Below are 17037 nucleotides of genomic sequence, written 5' to 3'. Positions count from 1 at the left end.
CTTCTTCAACAGTGACTATTTCAAAGTTCTCAACCCTGGTTTTGAAATCCCTCTGTGCCCTACAGCATCTCTCTAACTCCTTTCAGGTATCCAACCTTCTGATAGCTCGGTTCAGTTACACTGTCTTGTGTACCAGTAGTTTTCACCCTTCCATCTTTGGCAACTGAGCCTTCAGTCAACTCTGGATCTTGGCACTGGCATACATGGAATCTAGGCTACTAGCACCTTTACTCCATCTGCAAAATGCAAGATTTCTGGGTGGCCAAGCATTTTTATTTCAATCCCCATTCCCATTCCAACATGTTGGTCCATAGCCTCCTCTACTGCCATGTTGAGGCCACTCTCAGGTTGGAGGAGCAACACCTCAGATTGTGTCTATGTAGCTTCCAAGCTGATGGCATGAACATCGATTTTTCAAATTTTCAGTAATTTTTCCACTTCCCCCTTTTCTCTATTTCCACTCCACACTCTGGCTCCCCTGTGACCCACCCTCTTCCCCTCACCTGTTTATCACCTCCTCCTGATGTCCCTCTTTCTCCTTCTCCCACAGTCCACTCTCCTCTCCTATCAGAATCCTCCTTCTCAAGCTCTTTACCTTTTTTACCCATCACCTCTCTGCTTCTTATTTTCTCCCCCCCCCCCCCGCCAACCTGGCTTTACCTGATACCTTCTAGCTTGTAATCTTCCCCCTTCTCCCACCTTCTTATTCTGGCGTCTTCCCCCTTCTTTTCCAGTCTTCATGAAGGGTCTCGGCCCAAAACATTGACTGTTTATTCATCTCCTGCTGAATTCCTCCAATGTTTTGTGAGTGTTACATCTGAAGTTTTTCCCTTCTCTTTAAGTTACCTAGCAATTTGTCCAAGCTGCTCCAATTTCTACTTGCATGGATTGGTGTCAAATTTTGTTTAATATTATTGTTGTGGATCAGTCTGTGATACTTGACTATGTTGAAGCTCCCATTTAAAAAGTAAGCTGTTACAATGCAGACATCAACTTATTGAGGTCAAGAATGAACTTAATTCAATGTTTAACTTAACAATGATACATATCCTGTCTTATATGAAAACACAAATGTGATACAAATAATTTGATTTTAATTCTAGAACTGGATTCCAAATGGCTTCACCCCACTCCATAAAGAATGCAGCTGTTTTGTTCCCTGCGTCACTCAGATTTTCCGTGGTATCGTTTAACATATATTTTTGGTGCCTGCCACCCCTCAGGTGGTTTCTTCAGACCAGCTTTTTTCCAGATTTGCTTCAAATCCCTTTCAAACTTTACCTACAAAAATACAAGAAGATTAAGTTAATAAGAGGCATATTCACTCTTTAACTATGCCTGGCAATTATAAGAGCTGGTCTTGATAACTGAAACTGCCTCCAACTTTTATTTTTGTATGACAGTACATCTTGGACACAACACAAATGTGTTTGCTTAAAAAAATACCAACTTATTCCATAGAAACATACTGTGTGCATTGGGACAGCACAGTAGCAGAGTGTTTAGCACAACGCTTTACAGTACAGGCAACCTGGGTTCAATTCCCACCACTGTCTGTGATGAGTTTGTACGTTCTCCCCCATGACTGCATGGGTTTCCTCCCACAGTCCAAAAACGGTAGGTTGGCAGATTAATTAGTCATTATAAATTGTCCTGTCATTAGGTGAGGATTAAAACAAGGGTTGCTGGGCGGTGCAGCTTGAAGGGCCAGGAGAGCCTCTCAGTAAGGAAATACATTGCAGTTATTGAGTAAATACAAGACTGTTTCACACTGAGCTGTGAGAGGAGGACAGGAATTAGAAATTCAAGCACTAGCCTGGACTAAAATAGCTGACATCAGGCAGCAGGTATAAATAACCCTAGGAAACAGTGGCAATGAGAGTGAAGAATCATTTGTCATTCACACTTTCAGCTGTTAATCCATGACAAATGACAATTAACAGACACCATATACACTGGGCGGAGTGGTGCTGTGAATCCTATTGTCTCTAAACAGAAACATCCACTCAAGATCCTGTCACAACTCTGCTTTGCTCATGAACAATTATCATTTGTTGAGCTACTGGTGCATTAAGTAATTACTATCCCTGTGAAAGAGGCACAGAACAGTGAGTGATGAGGCTGCGGGTTAAGGCATTATCTGCTATTTTTAAAAATATTTAACGAGTTGAAGTTGAACCACACTGTAGCCAACAGGAAGACTCCACAATAGGTTGTCAAAACAACCCACTCATCACCAACACCATCCTACCTGCCACGTAGAATGTATATAAAGAAAAGTGCCGGCAGAAGGTCTGTAATATCATGAAGCATCGCATGCACCCTGCTCATAGACTGTTTATCAGGGAGGAGGCTACGTGGCATCTACGCCAAGACCACCAGACTCAAAGAACAGTTACCTTCCCCAAGCAGTAAGACTGATCAACACCACCACCCACTAACCCACCTCTCCACACCTCCCACCGCCACTATTTTATGATTTCCTGTCAGTCACCTTATGTACAGACACTCCTGTGCCTAGAGTCACTTTATGGTCATACAACCAATCTCTGTATATAAGCTATCTTACGTCTTTATATTTATTGTGTTTTACTATTCTTGCATTCTTTATCTTATTGCAGTTTGGTTTGTGCTGCATCAGATCCAGAGTAACAATTATTTTTTCTCCTTTACATTTGCGAACTGGAAATGACATTAAACAAACTTGAATTCTCACTTCACCCCAGGGCTTGTAGATAAACTTCAAACATTTAAAAATATGTGCTGCTTCTATTACGCTTTCTTACCTGCCGCCGTTTTCTACGGCCCTCTTTGACCCGTCTACGCAAAAACTTTGTACGTTTTAGCAACTTCTTGTACTTGTGCCTGTTCATCTTTCGCCTGCGAATCTTCAATACATTTTTACATTCGATTTTGTCTATTTTGTAGTTTATTGCTGCTCCATCCTCTTCAAAAAGTTGGGATCCCTCCACTGGAGGGCAGTTATACATCGAAGGATTCCTTAAACCTATACCAATACCTTGTCCATGGTTTAGGTCCAGACTGGGTACCCAGTATTTAATTGTTAGCCAACTTTCTGAAGGGCTAATGGACAATTTCCTTGGAATCAGGAGCTCCTCCAGCTCACGATCTAGTGCAAACCAATGCTGTGGTTTCAACTTGTTTTGTCTTGGAGATGTATAACAATCTTTGGATAATGTACTACATTGTCGAAGAACAGAGCCAAAAAGAGCCTGCGTTCCTAAAAAAATGAAATATGAAGTCTATTAAATCCAAAAACTAATCCAACCTAGAGTTTTTTGTAATAGCACTGAACTGAACGATGAGACCTTTCAAGTCCTGGTTTTAATATTTAGAGAAATTATGACAATATAAAGGACACCAGGGAAAAGGAAAGAAACTCTGAGGAATTCTCCACTGCACCTTTTTGTAGGGTTGACCAAGGTCAGCACAGTAGCGTAGTGGTGAGCACAACACTTTACAGTACAGGTGACACGGGTTCAATTCCCAACACTGCCTGTAAGGAGTTTGTATGTTCTCCCCATTGCCTTGTGATTTTCCTTCGGGTGCTCTGGTTTCCTCCCACAGTCCAAAGACCACCGGTTAGTAGGTTAATTGGTCATTGTAAAATGATAAGGCAAGGACTGAATCGGGGGATTGCTGGGCAACGTGGCTCGAAGGGCCTATTCCATGCTGTATCTCAATAAATAAATAAAGGTCAACAATGTGTTTTTGTTCTTTTTATTCCCCTTCCAATGTTGCTTTTGTCCTTCTCTCCGTCCAAGGAAAAACGCAACACTGTAAGAGCAATAAAAATGAAAACTAAAAACTCTCATACAAACAGAATTAAAATTATTTTCTTCTTTTTAGACAAATCATTATTCACACCAAGATGCTGGCTATTTGGAAAACCTTCAAATGGGGAACTTATCACCTTGCATTGATTAACCTCAATGCAAGGTTAAACAAAACGGCCTGACCCTGTGCCTTAAATAACTTAAAATAAATTGTGAGTCCCTTTGCCATGTTTAGGTTCAGAAAATGGATCAATAATGTAGCATTTGTGCAAAATCATTTTTAACAGCAAGTATAGCACCCTATTGTATTTTCACATAACACCATTTAAGTGTACAGCAACACTGTCTTGGGGAAGAAATGGTCTTTCACTACCCTAAAAAGCAAGGGAACAGCCGGTAGAATTTTTCGATGATTCTGTTACTGCACTCTGTCAGTTGAAAGATTTATTATCTACATTGCAGAAGTTAAATATTTGCAAACTGTTGGATAATGTAAACATTTTTCTCATAGCAGCAGTATTCAATGACTTATACGGAGCTGAAATAATATCATAGGACTTGAAAAGATAAGTATTGACCCGATTGATTTAGTCATGACCATTAACGCGATTCTTTAAAACATGTACTACCCTCTTACAGTAAATGAAAATTAAAAACGTCAGATCAGCAGATCTGTAATAAAAAAAACAGAAAATGCATGAAACACTCAGTAAACATGGCACCATCTGAAGAGAGGAAAAATGAGTTAATGTTTCAGCTTGAAGACCCTTTATCACAAAGCAAATTTGTTTAAGTACCTTTGTTCAGTCCACCTAAGTGACCCTGAGCTTTGTGCTGTGTGTTACTGTATTTCTCAATCCCTCGCTGTCTACTTCTTCTGGTAATGCTGCAACAAGGCCTAATGTAAGACATGGAGACTTAGAGAATGCAGCTGCTGGAATCTGCTTGAGGAGCTCAGCAGTCGAGTGCAAGAGATTTTCTGAAGGCCTAATGTAAGCTTAAAAACAGCACCTCACTTTCTTCTTGAGTACGTTACAACACTTAGAGCTCAACATTGTATTCAACAATTCCAAATAATTCACTTTCTCTTTGTATTAGAACTGACTATTTCTGCTGAAGTTCATCCATCTGAATTGCTGACTCAGTTTCTCTCTCTACACAGAAACTGCCTGATATGCTGGGTATTTCTTACAGCTCTAATCTGCCTCTCTCTTCACTTGTCTCTTTATTATTTTCTCTCTATCTATCTACAATTTATCACCGTGACAACTGTGACCTCAGCCTAACAGAGATATTCCTTTTGTCCTATCCACCCTTGCTTAATTAAATGCAACTCTCTCTTTCTCAGTTCTAATGAACAGTTGTACACCTGAAATTAGTTTCTCCTTCCTTCGGGGCGGGGGTGGGGGGGGGATCTCATAGAAACCTTTCTAATGTTGAAAGGCCTAGACACAGTAGATGTGGAAAGGACGTTTCCCAAGGCGGAGGAGTCTAGGACAAGAGGGCACAGCCTCAGGAGCAAGGAGTATCCATTTAAAACAGAGATGTGGAGAAATTTCTTTAGCCAGAGGGTGGTGAATTTATTACCACAGGCAGATGTGGAGGCCAGGTCGTTGGGTGTATTTCAGGCAGAGCTTGATAGGTTCTTGATTGGAGACGGCATCAAAGGTTATGGGGAGAAGTCCAGGGAGTGGGGCTGAGGAGGGAAAAAAGGATCAGCCATGATTAAATGGCAGAGCAGACTCGAAGGGCCAAATGGCTTAATTCTGCTACTATGTCTTAGGGTCTTATATGCTGCCTGACTTCCTGAACGTTTCTAGCATTTTCTGTTTCTATCTAAAATCTTAAATGCCTACAAGGAAAAATTGAATAGGTTAGGACTTTATTCCTTGGAACTTAGAAGATTGAGGGGAGATTTGATAGTGGTATACTAAATTACTAGATAGGGTAAATGCAAGCAGGCTTTTTCCACTGAGGTTGGGTGGAACTACAACTGGAGGTCATGGGTTAAGGGTGAAAGGTGAAAAGTTTAAGCAGTACATGAGGGGAAACTTCTTCACTCAGAGGGATCATGAGAGTGCGGAACGAGCTGCCAGCACAAGTGGTGCACGCGAGCACAATTTCAATGTTTAAGACAAGTCCAGATAGGCACATGGATGGCAGGAGTGTGGAGGGCCATGGTCCAGGTGCAGGTCAATGGGACAAGGCAGTTTAAATGGTCTGGTATGGATTAGATGGGCCGAAAGACCTGTTTCTGTACTGTATTTTTCTAAGACTCCATTCTTGCCGGAGACAAATTGCCAGAAGAACAAAAAAAAATTACAAATGCACTGCAGCACAGAACCTGATCTCATCAGAATACATGTATCAAAATTCTGACATCACAACATCTAATGTCTGGTGTAAACTTCAGCAGGTCACTTTTCATTTCAAATGTTGACTGGAGGTCTCATGTGATTGCTGCCTAATGGTTATCAATTGCAGACAGGATCTCAAAGGGCAAAGTTACGGTAACCGACTCCAGAACTTTCACTGAAAACTCAGCCTGTCCAGCCACATTAATTCCATGGCCATAAACTGGGGGTTATATAGTGAATTACTCATCTCCTGACACCCTTTAGCTCTTCTATCGTCTGCAAAGTATATGACTCCAGTCAGGGATTTGACAGAGCACCGTCCACTTGCCTGGATGACAACTCTCTAGAAACTTGCTATCTGGGACAATAACGAGTGAATGACACGTCTTCATCCACCGCCCGCAAGAGTAATTAGAATCCAGAACAGTCGAGGCATCTAAGGGGATTAAAAATAAAAACTAAGGAGAATGGAATAAAAGGAATTAATGAGGGAAACTGTGTTGAGTGTAACTCCCAGGTAGGTTGAATGTGAAGTTATGGAAACCCCTTTCAGGGTTAGAGTGTGAGATACAAGGAAGGGGAAAAAAAATTGCATTTCTATAGCGACTTTTGTGATTTTAATAAATCGCAAAGCTCGTTTCAGTGAGTTGTATCTTTTAAAGTGTAGTCGCCGTTATAATAGGGGCACTACGGTGGTGTAGTTAGCTATCGCAGCTCGGTGCGTCGGAGTTCAGAGTTCAACTCCGACGCCATCTGTAAGGAGTTTGTATGTCGACACCACGAGGGCGTGAGTTTCCTCCGGGTGCTCTGGTTTCCTCCCACATTCTAAAGAGGTTAGTAGGTTAACTGGTCATTGTAAATTGTCCTCCGATTAGACTAGGGTTAAACAGGCAAGTTGCTGGGCCAGAAGGGCCTGTTTCGCACTGTATCTCTAAATAAATGAATGAATAAATGTATGAATTAATTTATTAAATGAAATAAACTAGACAGTATTCTTGTAACAATCAATAAGATAAGATTTGTGAATTCCCGTTGTGAATACTATAGCAAGGAAGGAGGTCATGGCTCACCAAGCTTAAATTAATACTTTAATTCTACTCCTCTAGCCTTGTTCTTTGTTTTCCCCCTATTTCAAGTTTTTCTCCAAATCCAGTTCCTCTATCCTTTCAGTGCATTTCAGATCACAACACACTACATATCCTTCATTTGTTTCTGGCTCTTTTGTGCATCACTTCTGCAAACACCCCGAGACAAACGAGCCACACTGTGCTCCTCCCTCCCTCTATTACTTTACTTGATATTCTTTGACACGATTATAGCTTTTAGGGGTTTCCTCACCTAACTCGCAGCTGCCTACTTCATCCCCCATAGAGTCATAGAAAAGTACAGCATAGACATAGGCCCAATCTAGTTCATACCAAACCACTTAATCTGCCTACTCCCTTCAACCTGCCCTGGGACCATAGCCCTCCATACCCCTACCATCCATGAACCTATCCAAACTTCTCTTAAGCATTGAAATCGAGCTCATGCTTACATGCACCACTTGCACTGGCAGCTCGTTCCACACTCTCACAACTCTGAGTGAAGAAGTTTCCCCTCATGTTCCCCTTAAACTTCTCACCTTCCATATTAAAATCAACATCAGCATTCTCCAGTGCTTCAGCATTGCTGCAGATCCAAGGCAAACTGAAGGAGTGTGGTCAGAGTTACTGCATTTTACATCCAGGAATTCCCTCAGTACCAGAACCAAGAGACATTGCTACTTTGATGAATGTTTTTTTTTTAAAACCTTCTCTTTATTCTCATCCTTTTCAGTACCACTTTGGCTGCCACACTGACAATATCCTTTTCTTTAGTGAAGGTGCCTTCACTACAATCTCTGTTTAATGATCTCTGTGATCTCTGTTTTGTCCCTCATTGGGTTCAACCATCTCTATCTACACCATTGCAACTTATGTTTACAAAATCTCTTGGGGCTCATTTTAAGTTGAAAGTATGATTCAGTTAATTCCATTCCCTTGTCTTTTCTCCTTTATTTTTTTCATTTTCAAGTGAATATATTCTTATTGTCTCCAATTCCCTTTTCCAAGATTATTTTTGTACTTTATGCAGCTTGTTTTTCCACTAAATTGTGACCCTTGTGTCCTGTACTTCTTTTTCCATTCTGCATTTCTACTCCATAAATTTTGCCAACCACTAACTTTGAATGCCTTTCTTGATGTTAATTTTCTAATCCCCTACCGGATCCACCGTCACACTAGCTATCAGTTTTAATGCCAGTCTACCAGGTTCATAAAATATTTCCACTCAGTTATTTTATTTGGTTTTAGATACACAGATACAATGAAGAGTGCAGCACGGGCCCTTCAGCCCACAGTGTTGTGCCAAACCAGCAAAAGAGTAAATCAAAAACCCTAAAAAACTAATCCCTCTGACAATGTCCATAACCCTCCACCTTCCTCACATCCATGTGCCTAACTCAAAAGCCTCTCATGTATTTGCCCCTACCACCACATCAGGCAGCACATTCTAGACATCCACCACTCTGAGTTAAAAAAACTTACCCCTTACAATCCCTTTGAACCTACTCCCTCTCATTTTCAATGCATGCTCTCTGGTATTAGACATTTCTACCCTACGAAAAAAGATACTCCCTGTCTACTCTGTCTGTGCCTCTCATAATCTTGTAAACCTCTGTCAGATCAACCCTCAGCCTCTGCCGCTCCAAAGAAAACAACTCAAGTTTGCCCAGCCTTTCACGATAGCATATGTCCTCTAATCGAGGCAACATCTGGTAAACCTCTTCTGCACTCTCTCCAAAGCCTCAAATCCTTCCAATAGTGGGGCAACCAGAACTTTTGCAGAACTCCAGATGTGGCCTACCCAGACTTTTATAAGTTGCAACATAACCTATTGACTTTTGAACTTATCTTGCCTTTTTCCAGAGAGCACAACACCAAGATTTTTTTCAGTAGACAAGTATCAAATGGAGATATCAGAATTCTGAGCAGAGGTCATTAACTTTTCCCCTCTCTGTATTTACTATCCAAACTGTGAATATTTCTTGGATTTTCTGTTTTTATTTCAGGTATTTCAGTTCTTTGTTTTACCACAATCATTATGTGGTTCTTTTGAGTTCCACTGTGTACATACATCTATTGATGCTTCTGGACACATCTTGAGTGATGTTCCTGGAATCATCGGGTTTTTCAGGTCTTTCAACATCATACAACCTCCTCCAGGTGACCCAGCCGGGGCTGATCAGACCCCAGCTTGTGTCCAGATGGCTAGCTACTTATGACTCCATGGCTCCCCTCTTTCGAGCCACAGCCATCTTGAGGCCCTCTCTGCCGCATGAGTTCCAAATTATCTCATCCTGTGAAACTTCAGCTTACCTGGATATCTGTGTGCTTTTGCAAGTTGCAAAGACAATCTTGACAGAATCATTCTGGTCATTCATTCACAAGTAAATGATTAAAATCTTCAGTTCAACCTAAAAAACAGGATTGTATTTATAATTCCAACAAATCTTGAAATCCAAAAGGCAGAGTAGGGTTTAAGCAGGTGATGCAAATCAAGGGAGCAATCAGGTTTTTGAAGAGCCAACATAGATTACATTGAATAGTGAGGCAGGGTGGTTTTCCTATTTTCTTGTGAGGTTAAGGTGGACAGTAGGTTTGGGGTGATGAAAGGAAGACTAAGATAACTCAGATTGCCACAGCTATGGAAGGAGAGCTCCTACTGTCTACCATGGTCGTCCTTAACTGCTGTGGAGCTGCTCCATCAATTACAAGAGAAATCCAGGAAGCAACTCTGGCCACTAATCATGTCATTTTACTCCATCAACAGGAAGTGACTGTGCATCCTTCTCAAATGTAGCTGCCTGAGTCTCCATTACAAATGCACTAATCCACAACAGACTCAGTTTTAATGCAGATTGGTGTCAAGTAAAACTAGATAATTGGTTCAGTAATTTTTCGACCCTTTTTTTGCCACAATCCAATTCCAACAAGCTTCTTGGAGTTAAATCTACAAGATAAATGATAAACTGCGAAAACCATGCTTCCTCCATTCCGGAATCATGATCACTGTTACAACAAAGTTCAAAGGATGTATACTACACACAACCTAGAGATTTGTCTCCTTACAGGCAGCCACAAAACAAAGAAACCCAATAGAACCCATTACAAAATAACTGTCAAACACCCAATGTGTGGAGACAGAGAAAAAAACAAATCGTGCAGACAATAAAATTAAGCAAGTAGCATTCAGAATTGAAGTTTCGTGAAATTGAGCCCACAGACACAAGGCCAGCAGCCGATCAAGTAGCCCGTAAGTTGCAGGCCTCAGTTCAGCACAGGGACAAGTAAACCTCACAGAGAAGTAAACTGAACTGGCCCAACCCTCAGAGGATCAGAGGTGGAGAGGGTCAGCAACTTTAAATTCCCTGGTGTTATCATTTCGGAGGACCTGTCAGCAATTACAAAGAAAGCATGGCAGCACCTCTACTTCCTTAGGAAATTGCAAAGATTCAGCATGACATACAAAACTTTGCCAAACTTCTGTAGATGTGTAGAGGAGAGTATATTGACAGGCCACATGTCAGCCTGGTATGGAAACACCAACGCCCTGAATGAAAATTTCCACAAAAAGTGGTGCATATAGCCCAGTCCATCATGGGTAAAGCTCTCCCCACCAAATGACCACATCTACACAGGCGTTGTCGCAGGAAAGCAGCATCCGTCATCAAAGAACACCACCGTCTAGGTTGTGCTCTCTTCTCGCTGCTGCCATCAGGAAGGAGGTACGGAAGCCTCAGGGCTCACACTACCAGGTTCAGAAAGTTATTACCCCTCACCCATCAGGCGGTTGAACCAGAGGGGATGACTTCACTTGCCCAATCACTGAACTGTTCCCACAACCTATGGACTCACTTTCAAAGTGTCTTCAACTCATATTCTCAATATTTATTATTTAATTTCATTATTTTTTTCTTTCATTTTATATGTGCAATTTGTTGCCTTTTGCACACTGGTTGTTCGCCAGGCTGGTACGGGTTCTTTCATTGATTTTATTACAGTCAATTTTTGAATATGCCCACAAGAAAATAAATGTCAGGGTTGTATATCAATAATAAATTTACTTTGAACTTAAATCCCCCAATTTTAATCATTACTAACAATAAACATGTTCAGTCAGTAGAATCCAAGTCCAACAGGAACACATTGACCAAAGTCTAGGAGAAAAAAGGCTTCACATCTGGCTTCCATTAAATCAAAAGTTTCTACCAGCCTCTTCTCCTCCCAAACAACACTACCATTCAACAATGAAAGCCCGTGACTAAACCCTAAAAAAGTCACTACTCAATCCAACTTTACATCAATGAAGAAATTCACCATCACCTTTCAAACATGTCTTTTAGCCATCCGAGGATAAAATATATTCCCATATCCATATCTGTAACCTTGCACAATGTTGCTGACCTATTGAAATGCCGAGATAAAGTAGACGTGGAGAGGATGTTTCCATAAGCGGGAGAATCTAGGATCAAAGAGTGCAGTCTCAGAATAGAATGGCATCCCTTTATGACAAGAATGAGGAGGAATTTCTTGAGTCAGTGGGTGGTGAATCTTTGGAATTCGTTGCCATAGACGGCTGTGGAGACATCAAAAGTTACAAGGAGGAGGCAAGAGAATGAAGTTGAAAGGGAAAATAAATCAACCATGATGTAATGGCGGAACAGTCTCAATGGGCCGAATGGTCTAATTCTGCTTCTATTTCGTACGGATCTACTTGGCAGCACGGATTGTTGCATCTTTACATACTTTGGTAACACAGCTATCTACATCAAGCTTCTTAAAGTACTAAGATACCACCACTGATGTCTGCAAAATCTTCACACAGAACAAGGCAACCAAAACACCAACGACTTCTCCAGTTACACTCAGTTGGTACCGATATGCAAGCCTTGTGCTTTACATGCCTAACACCAATATTCCAAATATAAATTGTATTCCGAGCTCTGTCAGAAAGTAACTGCTAGGTGAACAGAGGAAGGTACAGGGATGCTCAGGGGTAAGCAGCAGTATCTCGAAACACCATCCACCAATGCCTGGTGAAATACCTCCAACTCGATCTGTGGTATTTCCTCATACTGGACATTTACGGATAGGGGGATAAAGTTAACGAACGGTACGACCCTCAGACCGACCTTTAAAACAAATGTGACCGAGAACCTTGAAGCACCACAGACTTAAAACTTACCCCCGCAGAAATTCCTGCACTTCCGGTTTAATGCTCTAACCCTTCCCCCAGCGCCAAACACTGAACAAAGGTTCCGCTTTCCTGACAAATCAGACAGCTGTGAAAATGGCTCTGGAATTTGTCAAGTCAAAATCAAAATTAAGCAGGTTTAGTATCACTGGCATATGTCGTGAAATTAGTGGTTTTGCAGCAGCAGTATTTTGCAATACATAATAATAAAAGACTATAAGTTACAATAAGTATATACTGTATAAAAATAAATATTAATTAAATAAGTAGTGTAGGAGAGGGGAAAATACTAAGAATAGTGTTCATGGATTCATTGTCCATTCAGAAATTGAATGGCAGAGGGAAAGTTGTTCCTGAAACATTGAGTGTGTCTTCAGGATCCTGAACTCTCTCCTTGAAGGCAGCAATAAGAAGAGGGTATGTTTTGGGTGATGGAGGCATCGCCTTTTGAAGGTGCCCTTTTTGCTGGGGAGGCTACTGCCCATGATGGAGCTGACAGTTTACAATGACCACTTAACCTACCAACCAGTACGTCTTTGGCCTTTGGGAGGAAACTGAAGCATCCAGAGGAAACCCATGTGGTCACAGGGAGAATGTACAAACTTCCTTATAGGCAGCAGCAGAAATTGAACACAGACCACCTGCACTGTAAAGTGTTGTGCTAACCACTATGCTATCATGCCACCCTATATGTTGGGCCCAGGATTTATCCCCAGAGATGTTGACACTCAGGAATTTGAAACTGCTCAACCTTACCACTTCTGATCCCTCCACTTCTCCTTCCTGAAATCCTCAACCAATTCCTTTATCTTACTGATGTTGAGTGCAAGGTTGTTGCTGCCACACCACTCGACTAACTGATCTCTCTCACTTCTATATGCCTCCTCATCACCATCTGATGAGGAGGCGTACAAGAGCCAGGTGGTAGGGCTTCCCAAAGTGTGAACATGGGATGGCACGGTGTGTTCTTGATGGTGGTCTAACAGCAGTTAAGTGTGTTGGCTCCTCCAGCTCCACAGGTGATATGTTGGTGGTCAGAGACTTCTTCAAGCTGGCCTATTTGAAATCTCCTGCAATGATAGGAAAGGCATCAAAGTGCACAGTTTTATGTTTGCTGATTACATTGCTCAGTGCCTGAGGTGGAATGTACACCACTACTAGGATGACGAAGAAAAACTCTCTTGGTGGATAAAATGGATATTTGACTGCTAGATGGTGCAGGTCAGGTGAGCAGGACTGAGACTGAACCACAATGTATGCGCACCATGATGAGTTGATCATAAAGCATGTACTGCATGCTTGCTACTTACAGAATAGTCTTGGACTCCAAAATAACTTCAAAGGGCTCCACTAAATTTTAAATTATACATTTCTATTACTGAATATATTTTATGTACAGTAAAAATAAAAAAGTATAAATTATTAGAGGATTAGGTGAGATACATATGGGAAGGATGTTCATGTTTAAACTGTTTGAAAATAGCTGTTAGTCCTTAAATAAGAGGAACTATTCAAGATTAGGATGAAGGGATTTTTTTTAAACTTAGAAGGTGGGTGAATCCTTTTCTCAGTCCTAAAGGCTGCTAAGGCTCAGTCATTGGTTTTAGTCAATATATTGATTCTTCAATAAATTAGCAAATGTGGTGGCAATCAATGTTTGAGCTAGAAAATTATAATCTTGAGTGGCAGAGTAGGATCGATGGAGCAAGTTCTTATGTACACAAAACAAGCATGATGAAACCAAATTAATCATTTTAGTTCCTTGTTTGCTTATTGAGGGTCCACCACTAAGAGGATTGCTCAATTAATGAACAAGCCTGTTCTCAACACCCCCATCCCAAAATTGCCCCTCACCTCATCCAGTGATGTGCGGTACCCTTGCTGGACATGATCAATAAAGAGCTATTCAATTTACTCCATGCACATCAAAACTCTTCAAGCACTTTTTAATCAGGTGGTTTCTGTTCTTTATCTTCCCTCCAAACCTACAATCATATCTTGGTATTTAACCCTTTAGCTAAGGGGAAATAGGTCACCCTGATTTACTGAATATTTTTATAAAATAATGCAAGGCATAGATTAAGGGACTCTATGTTAAGACAATCAAATCTTTCCCCTTGGCTGTAATTTCCCAGTACTGACAATACCTTCAAGTGCTCCCTTCATCTCAGGAACAGTGATAGCTTTCTAAAAGAGACAGACATTGGCTTACTAAGTACAATAAACAACACCAGCATGCTTTCTGTACTCCACCTCCCTCCCCCCATGATGAAGCTTTCCAAATGTTTCTACCCGTTCTGTTGTGGAAGTACATTCCAAAGTCCCTCTTTTTCATATAATATTCTTATAGTTTGCCAATTATTGTATATTCAAACATCCTCTTGTCTCTCTCCAGACAGAATACCAGTGGTGCTAGAAAGTTTGTGAACCCTACAGAATTTTCTCCATTTCTGCATAACTATGACCTAAAATGTGATTGGATTTTCACTGAAGTCCCAAAACTAGATAGAGAACCCAATTAAATAAATAACACAAAAACACATTATACTTGATTTATATTATTGAGAAAAATGATCCAATAATACATTAATTTGTTGGAAAAAGTATGTGAAGCTCTGGGGTAACACTTTTTCAAAAGCTATTTGGAGTCAGATGTTCCAATCAATGAGATTGGTGGTGTGAGTTGCAGAGGTGCCTTGCCCTATAAAAATGACAAAGTCAGGTTACTGTCAGAGCCTGCTCTTCTCAAGAAAGATCTGTTTATGTACATCATGCCTCAATCAAAACAACTTTCAGAGGACCTTAGAAGAATTGCAGAGATGCATTAAGCTGGAAAAGGCTACAAAAGCATTTCTAAAGATCTAAGTGTTCATCAGTCCACAGTAAGGGAAATTATCTACAAATGGGGGAAACTCAGTACTGTTGCTACTCTCCCTAGGAGTGGGCACCCTGCAAAGATCACACCAAGAGCACAACATGCAATGCTGAAGAAGGAGGTAAAAAAAATATATCCGAGGTTAAAAGCAAAAGACCTACAGAAATCTCTATCACTTGCTAAAGTCTCTGTTCATATGTCCACTATAAGAAAAAATCCTGAACAAGAATGGTGCTCATGACAGGCCACCACTGCTCTCCAAAAACAAAAAAAATTGCTGCACATCTCAAGCTTGCAAAGGACCACCTGGATGTTCTACAACACTTCTGGGACATTATTCTACGGACAGACAAGATAAAAGTTGAACATTTTGGCAGAAATGCACATTGCTATGCTTGGAGGAAAATGGGCACTGCACACCAACACCAAAACCAAAACCTCATCCCAACTGTTAAACATGGTGGAAGCATCAGGCTTTGCTGCTTCAGGGCCTGAACAGTTTGAGAAAAGAATGAATTCAAAATTGTATCAAGACATCTTACAGGAAATTGTCAGGGTAGCAGACTGTCAAATGAAGCTTAATAGAAGTTGGATAATGCAACAATGATCTGAAAGACTAGAGTAAATCAACAATGGAATGGTTTAAAAAGAAGAAAAATTCGGTTTTGGAATGGCCAAGTCAAAGTACTGATCTTAACCCTATAGAAATTTTGTGGAAGGACCTGAAGCAAGCAGCTCACCAACATCCTAGAGCTGAAGCAATTTTGTAAGGAGGAATGGCCTAGAATTTCTCCAAGCCAATGTGCAGGACTGATCAACAGTAACGGGAAATGTTTGGCTGAAGTTATTGCTGTACAAAGGGGTCACACCAGTTACTGAAAGCAAAGGTTCACATACTTTTTCCAACAAATACAAGTAATATTGGATCATTTTTCTGCATAAATAAATGAACATGTATAATGTTTTTGTGTTAGTTATTTAATTGGGTTCTCTTTATCTAGTTTTAGGTCTTGCGTGAAGATCGGATCACATTTTAGGTCGTATAAATAGAGAAAATTCTACAGGGTTCACGAACTTTCTAGCACTACTTGTACCTCTCTCTCACTTTCTGTACAACTGACCATATTGGATTCATCTGCTTAAGGGCAATAGCTTTCCCCTACCTTGTTGACTACATGGTCAGTTTTATATTCTGCAACCTTCCAAAGCCCTCTATGTTTCAGTCCAAGTATTTGATACATAAAACACAAAGAAAAGGAGTATGTAGGGACCCCACTGGCACTGATATCCAAAAAAATTTCCACTTCCTTTGCTATCTTTTTCTTCAGTTATTATACAACATGCAGACGAGGAAGAGGTCAAGAATAAATTTGTTTCCAAAAAAGAAACAAGCCGTATGAGGCAGATATACCATGATCTGTGTTGGAGAACAGCATGTTCTATCACATCAAAGGTAGTAGAGAGATCTGTACAGTACCAGGAGGGGTAGTATAAACAAGAGGAAATCTGTAGATGGTGGAAATCCAAACAACATATACAAAAAGCTGGAGGATCTCAGCAGGCCAGGCAGCATTTATGGATAAAAAGTACAGTTGATGTTTCCAGCCGAAACTCTTCAGCAGGACTGGAGAAAAAAAGCTGAGATTTGAAAGGCGGAGGGGAGGGGAGAGAGAAACACCAGGTGATAGGTGAAACTTGGAAGGGGAGGGATGAAGCAAAGAGCTAGGGAGTT

The 17037-nt window shown here is 40.8% G+C and overlaps 1 protein-coding gene across 2 annotated transcripts; it reads right to left on the bottom strand.

Moving 5' to 3' along the window:
- Nucleotides 1-672: 672 nt before the first annotated feature.
- aurkaip1 (aurora kinase A interacting protein 1) lies at nucleotides 673-12464 on the bottom strand. 2 transcript variants are annotated; one of them, XM_072244855.1, is made up of 4 exons: nucleotides 12422-12464; nucleotides 9553-9650; nucleotides 2787-3241; nucleotides 673-1281 (listed from the first exon to the last, which is right to left on the bottom strand). In XM_072244855.1, the coding sequence occupies exons 2-4, from the start codon at nucleotides 9611-9613 to the stop codon at nucleotides 1165-1167; spliced, it is 633 nt and encodes a 210-aa protein (XP_072100956.1). In that variant the 5' UTR covers nucleotides 9614-9650; nucleotides 12422-12464; the 3' UTR covers nucleotides 673-1164. The 2 variants fall into 2 exon arrangements, with proteins under 2 accessions (XP_072100956.1, XP_072100957.1); XM_072244856.1 differs by lacking the exon at nucleotides 12422-12464 and adding an exon at nucleotides 12369-12411.
- Between the last annotated feature and the right edge of the window lie 4573 nt (nucleotides 12465-17037).

This window comes from Mobula birostris, chromosome 27 (assembly GCF_030028105.1).
Source record: "Mobula birostris isolate sMobBir1 chromosome 27, sMobBir1.hap1, whole genome shotgun sequence".
NCBI classification, from domain to species: Eukaryota; Metazoa; Chordata; class Chondrichthyes; order Myliobatiformes; family Myliobatidae; genus Mobula; species Mobula birostris.
Note: the sequence above shows the minus strand (reverse complement) of the source record. Positions and strands in the feature narration are given on the sequence as shown.

Bases quoted from the DNA above. Each gene is read 5' to 3' on its own strand.
- aurkaip1 (XM_072244855.1), bottom strand. From the start codon at position 9,613: ATGACCAGAATGATTCTGTCAAGATTGTCTTTGCAACTTGCAAAAGCA. The intron at 3,242-9,552 runs GTAAGCTGAAGT...TCATTTTTTTAG, and splicing joins AAAAGCACACAGATATCCAG to GAACGCAGGCTCTTTTTGGC. The intron at 1,282-2,786 runs GTAAGAAAGCGT...GTATTTTTGTAG, and splicing joins GCCGTAGAAAACGGCGGCAG to GTAAAGTTTGAAAGGGATTT.